This window comes from Scophthalmus maximus, chromosome 3 (assembly GCF_022379125.1).
Source record: "Scophthalmus maximus strain ysfricsl-2021 chromosome 3, ASM2237912v1, whole genome shotgun sequence".
Classification (NCBI taxonomy): domain Eukaryota; kingdom Metazoa; phylum Chordata; class Actinopteri; order Pleuronectiformes; family Scophthalmidae; genus Scophthalmus; species Scophthalmus maximus.
This window is the reverse complement of record NC_061517.1, coordinates 5626202-5633116: the sequence shown is the minus strand read 5'-3', so window position 1 is coordinate 5633116 and position 6915 is coordinate 5626202. Positions and strand designations below refer to the sequence as shown.

At 43.6% G+C, this 6915-nt stretch overlaps 1 protein-coding gene across 2 annotated transcripts in view; it reads right to left on the bottom strand.

The window, feature by feature from the left end:
- Positions 1-480: 480 nt before the first annotated feature.
- Positions 481-6915, bottom strand: part of spryd3 (SPRY domain containing 3) — a 57641-nt gene continuing 51206 nt past the window's right edge. For both annotated transcript variants that reach the window (XM_035645320.2, XM_047330700.1), the window contains exon 11: positions 481-4100. In XM_035645320.2, coding sequence (XP_035501213.1) covers positions 3966-4100 — 135 coding nt within the window. In that variant the 3' untranslated portion in view covers positions 481-3965. The remainder of the gene's footprint in view (positions 4101-6915) is intronic.

Sequence of the window (6915 nt, the reverse complement as noted above, 5' to 3'; positions counted from 1 at the left end):
TCTCAGCCTGAAATTGCTATTTTGTTATTGTAAAGTGAATTTTTTTCTTGTAATATTACGAGTTACGCAAAACTAAAAGTATATTTATATATTTTTTTACCTTAGTACTAGTACTCAAGGTTTTACAGGTCACCATCTTAACTAGTGTTTCACGGATGGGAGACGTCTATGTATATGTTTCGTTCCAAGTCGAGTCGAGTCTGAGGTTGTAATTACTAAGTTAAATTTAACGCCCAGTAAGTCATTTAAAATATGAATTCTCTAACAATTATAAATATTCTTTACTGTGTTAATACAAAAATCAAAGGTTAACACCTGCTAGATGGATTTTCACAATTTATTCTTTTTTGCTTATAAGGGATTTACAAAACAATGAAAAATATAAACCATAATTATGAATCACAACCTCTAAACCCTTTGACTTCTCAGAGTGGTGCCACGTTATTAATTACATTTGAAATAAAACGATGCACAGCTTGGTAACATTACTGAAATCTTTATTGATGATAAAACATACGTACTGCACAAGGCCTTCATAGTGCAATGTCAACAAGGCGAGAGATTATTATCATCATTATTACAGGACAGTAAAATTAGAGATGCTACAAAAACTTGAACCAGATTTCGCTCTAATTTGGTTGAAAGGTGTCGTTATCTTTTGTAAACTGAGATTCTGAGTAAACTTTAAATAAAAGTGACTTTAATACCCTGAACTTCGATGTGGCTCCGATGTCCACACCAGTGTCACATTAATGTCTTTGCACCATCTAGCTTAAGTCTGACTTGAACGTGAGTCTCTATCCAGCCCTGCAGGAGAACAACAACAACAACAACAACAGACTGACTTACACATCTTTTTTTCTTTTACATATTTGACCATGATTCCAAAACAAACAGCTGAGAACAAACATACAATCTCCTGCAGATATGTGATTTAATAGTTTAAACCCTGTGTCGTTATTTTTTTACAGCATGTTAGCGTCACTGTCTGCAGCGTCCTAACGCATGAGGGGTGGAGTTTACATGCAAAAAAAACAAACAACAACACTACTAAGACCTGCTGTACTTCATAGGAAGGTACAGAGGAATGTACAGATGTGAAAAAAACATTGATTACAATTTGAAGAAGGTTTTGGTTTAAACCGATTTCGGCTGATACTCTATAATAACGGCGACATCACTCCCTTTAACCGAACACAAGAGGAAATGATTAGTGCGGAAACCAGCTCCCACTGAGACAACACGACCACATGACATGACGAACCCGCCGACAGCGTTTCTCGTTCACCTCCCGACACAGACGGTTCTTCGGCTCCCGGGGGGCCTGTGTCACCGAGAAAGTTCAGCTGTCGTCCGACTCTCTTCGAGTCGCATGTTCAACCGAGCCCAACGCCGTTAACCGTCGTTTACTAATACAGTATATTTCTAAAAGTTGGTTCAGTCCGAAGACTAAATCATTAAGACTCGAATCTCCAAGCGAACAATCGGTGGCCGACTTGCGATGTTGCGTAATGTAGGCACCAGGTTTTAAAAAAGAAAAAAGAAAGCATGGATTTTTTTAAAAGGCCAAAGCGTCATGCAAGAATGTTTTTATATTTGTATTTTTTTGTTTGTAAAAGAGATTTGGTTCGTGCAAAAGTGAGAGGTGATTTTCACTGAGGTGAAATCTATAAAACATAATCACACAACTGGAATAGAATAGGAAGCGATAGAAACTATGAGCAGTAAAAAAAGGCTGAGACTGTAAATATGTGCAGGAATTATCCAGCGCGGTAACTAACCTGAAATAAAAGAAGGGGAAATGGACCAATTCATGCAGTCACACACACTGAGTTGAGGTTGAGTGTCTTGACACGTGGACACGTGAGAAAAAACAACAACAACAAAGAAAAACGGTGACTTAACCATCGACCCTGTGATTTGTGGCTTAATGAAACTTTACAGACGTCAAAGATGAATCGAGTATTCTCAAGTCCTATTTCTAAATGTGACAACAACTTTTTTTCAGTCTTATGATTCTTAGGATATTATAAATTGGTTAACTTGGGTTTTAGGAAATCATTTTTAATATAATATCAACCCCCCCCCCCAAAAAAAAAATTGATTGAGAAAATAGCTGATTATTAAATTAATAAAAATAATAAGTAGTTGTAATCTATGTTTTTGCAAAAATGTCCCCTCCAACTTTGACATAATTATCATGTAAACAATCATACAAAAAAGCCTCTGTTCTTTATACTGTAAACTTTTGCCCACATTTGGATTCTGAAGGAGTGATGACTCCATTTTTCCCAGGGATCTGATTAGTAGTCCGGTCGTTTTGACCAGGCTGCCATTTTAATCTGGCCTGGTTTAAAAAACGAGTCGGCTTTGTGATCCTAGTTCAAACCTGAGTTAAACTCAAAGATGTCTGGACGACCCTTCTGATCTCGGTCTGTGACACAGGCCCCCTGGTGGGGGCCAGACGCACTTCTTTTTCTTTCTTTTTCCGTAAAACATCATGCAGCAACTAAACGTCATTGTCTTTATATAAAAAAAACCAAAAAACTAAAACAAACGTCCAGCAGTTAATTTTTACGTCACATATGGCAGCCAGGAAAGAAAGTTAACTTACAATTGTGACTAGTTGTTTCCTGTCTCGTTTTAACTATCATCATTTTGACTTTACAGGGAAAACGAGGGGGAAAGAAGACGAAAAGTAAAACGGAAAACAATCGTATTGAGGCCAAACATGCACAGAGAGTAAAACTTCTACAGACGGAGAAGGACATGTCAAAATAACAGGACAACACATGACAGTGCGATTCAATCCAATCCAACACCGACACTCGTGTGTGTGAGGTTTGCGAAGGTACATTATTGTTCTTTCAGACCTGTTTATTGAACTAATGGTTATGAATATGGCTCTGGTGTGTTGTGTGACACTGGATCGTATCGCACTGGGAGGTGTTCTGTTGTTCCGTCCTCTAAAGTCTCCACAGCCTCCCGGTCATGCCGTCAAAGTGCAAATGCAAAAAACACATTCCCTGAACCTTTGACGCAGAAGATAACATTTTTTAAAATGCGTATTTTTGCAGACGTATATATAGAAAATAAATCGGGAGCCGTTCATTTAATCCGGGCTCCAACGTGAAACTACAAAATACTTACATTAAAATCTACTCTGAGGAAACGTCTGATCTGATGCCGCTCCGGAGCAGAAGCTCGTGTTTGGCTGCGATTTACCAAACTGGTAAAAAAGAATCCTCGGCAAACAATCAGATCCAACCACGAATAACTGAAACAGATCCACTGTTCCCTTCCAGCCGGCTCCGGGAGAGCGGCGAGCGAGGTGGGGGCAAACGGCAGCTCCATGATCGCTCACAGGAGGGCAGCCTCACCCAGAGAGAGGACCCAGGGAGAGGGAGGGAGGGAGTCTAATACCTGAAACACAAAGTGCCAACGAGCTCTGACTCGGCACGACTGTTGGCCCTCGCTCCGCTTTGCTTTGGGGTCGTGACAAACAAAATAAAAGAAGTGTGCCAGACGTCATGAGCGGGATTTAAAATCTCAAGTGTTTCAGAGACGCGCCGCATGCAGGAGGAGGTTCGGTGAGCCGGTGACAAGGCACAGATTGCATAGAATTAACAGTTAATAGTCTCTCAGGAGTTGTCTCCGCCCGGATCTCGCTCTGCTACTATGCAACCAGGAGGTGGCTCTGGTTTTTATATTTTCTCTTCACGATTGTGTGTTTATATAATGTACAAGCCTCATAAATAAAAAGCCGTGGAGGGGGGGGCGGGGGCGGCAGTGTGTCGAGGGGGAGAGAGATGCCAGCGACGTGCATGAGTGCGGCGTGTGTGTGTGGGTGTGTGTGTGTGTGTTCTGGCGAGTGTTTAGCAGCATGCTAGGCTACCGTGGGGCGAGCTCTGCAGCGCAGCCAGCTGTTTGCAGGGCGTCACGTGTGCGGCCCAGAACCCGTCGGGTCATCCGCTGAGAGGGTGCAGGTCCACCTTCACCTTCTCACCGCTGCTCAGCATCCCCACGGTGGGGTAGAGGCCGCCGGGGGGAACCGCCATCTCCCGCCGGCCCATCAGCTTCCCGTTCCTCGTGAAGAACACCTGCAGGAGCACAGACACAACCCTTTCAGGTAAATCCCCTTCGTGGAGCACTGGAACAATTAGTCAAGACAGACTGCTGGTACTTATCCAAACTTTGTTCGAAAGTACTTGGTGTTCCAGTTGTAGACGGGGATTAAGTGCAGTTAGGATATTCTTAAATAAATAGGTGACAGTGTGATGTCTGTCTTGTGGGGGGGAGAAAGTCAGTGTTTACGGAACGTGTCTTTTCTAAATCAGCAAGTGATCAAACATTATCCAGCTGCTTCTCGAGAGAACATCGACAGGCGTTTCAATGCTAATGCCGAGGGCTTCTCTCCAAGTATGAAAACAAATACTGACACGGTAAAAACAACAAGCGAAGTACTGCCAAGTGTGTGTCTCCAATAAATCAGGCTGAGTCACAGATCAAACATTAACTGCGCCACCCACTGTAAAAAGAACGGCTCAGCCGCTATTCAATTACAGGTGAGGGGGTAAGTGAGACTGCAGCCGGCTTCCTACGTTAGAACAACACGGGCAGCGTGGCAGCACAGTGTGTGCGCTGTGGCTCACACACACACACACACACACACACACACACACACACACACACACACACACACACACACACACACACACACACACACACACACACACACACACACACACACACACACACACACACACACACACACACACACACACAGCCGCCCCCCCCTATCACCCTCACACCCACATGCAGCCGTGCCCATGGAGGCCTCTGCAATGTTGTGGAGCGGTGCACTGAGGGTAATGTGTCCTGCTGGATAAATATGGACAAATCCCTGGATTATCATTCGGCCCTTTTTTCTATTCTCACCCACCCCAATCGCGCGTTGGCTCGCACATTCGCTCAGGGAACCCCACCCCCCGACCTCTGCTCACGCACAACTGCACGGGAAAATCGGCCCCGGCATGTGACACCCGCCATGATTAAGACGTTTTAAATGTTTTAATTTCCTGCCGCCAGGTGTCGTTCAGACAAAAAAACAGGGCCGCATCTGGCGTCGGCCGAACCTGACACGTCAACGGGAGCTGCTGGCAGCTGCAGGGGTGCAGTATGAAGTCCTCAAGTAGGACACCTTCCACCTCCCGCAGCGCGTCAGTGAGCCGACGACAACGGCCCATCTCGGGGTTAAGGTGTCAACACCATACATAACATAGGTCTAATAGTTTTTAGTCATTTTATTGCGGACAAGTTAGTATTATAACTTAAAAAGCACGACATACGACAGTTTGAACATTTGATGATTACAGGGTGAGTAGTTGTTTGTTCTCCTCTCCGAAGATGTTTCTGAACGACTCTGGCTCAAGTCACGACCCGCCACGACGTCACCCGTTGGTTTGCGAGCGGCCGGTTTGACTAAAAAGCAAGGAGACGATTTACTGTTACTGAACAGTAACAGTAACATGAGAAGTCATTTTATCATAGACTTCTATAGAAACAGACTTCTTTTTGCAGCCAGTGGAATCGCCCCCTGCTGGTCATTCAAGAGAATGCAGGCTTCAGGCACTTTCGCACCGGCTTCACTTTCCGGACCTGGAGTTCTTTTTGATAAACAGTCTTTGCTTCTGGCTGTATGTTCACGGTCACTGTCGTGCTGCTGAACAACCAATCGGATTATCCCTTTTTGCGGTATGGCCAAGAACCCAAAAATCGAAAGTACCTAAAACCCGTTTCACAGTGCTGTACGTTACAGCAAGGTGCGGTGAGATTGGGCTGTACTGTAAGTGTGGTATATTTAGATTCCCAGTAATGGCTCCCACAGGAGCCGTGTTACACCAGAATATGAAAGTATTCATTATGATTCAAGTCTCTGAGGTTTCTGCTCTTATAAGTCATGTGAAATAATTGCTGTAATCCTGCCGTGCGCTGGCTCTCTCCAGGTAGAGTTGCCAAAAAAAAAGAAGATTTAATATATGTTAAAGGTACCCAGTGGAGTTTTGGAACACCAGTAAGCCATAATGTTTTCACAGGTGGGTCTCTGTTCGGTTGTTCTCGGGCACACACGCACGCACACACACACGAGTACGTGCGTGTAAAGATATTCCGCTGATCTGCAGATGGCGGTAATGCACCATGAAATGCAGTGAAGGAGTGAATTAAATCATCCTTTGTGCGCTAATAATTTCTCTATAAAATTATAATTTATGTGCTTGCAAGAATTTTTTTTTTACATGCGCAAAATATCAGACTTTGGGACTGATGCACAAGTATAATCAGCGACAGAGTTGTACAAGGATGTGTCTGCGTGTGACGTCAAAGTGGAATGTTTGTAATACTGCATCTCCATACGCCATATCCCTGTATGGATATGTACTATATTTATATCTTCTAAATTCTTGCTCTTCACAATCTCTCCCTGGCTAATCTGGTTGCCTCTACTGCATTCACGTGATTAACCCGGAAGGTTTAGGACGAGAAGTCACATTCATTTAATCCACTAATGTTACCATTTGTTCAGTATAACAATATTACATCTTCGAAATTTGCCCAATTAAAGGGGCAGTAAGCGATTTTGGAGAAAGCTTGTTTCTCTCTTTGTTGTTGTTGTGTTTTTACAGCGCGACCTCGGGTATGGGAGACCGACTCGCTAACCACTAGGCCAAAAGCACTGAGTTGCAGCACCACGTCTTTTTACAACCTGCAGTGTTGTTGGTGCGACCCGAGCCAATTTGATTTGTTTTTGATTTACGGAGCCAGGGCTGAGACGAAAACACTGATTTTTTGGCCGACAGCCGTGAGGAAATATTTACTGATTTTGCTTTAGAAGTGTTAAAATTAGTATTAAAATTA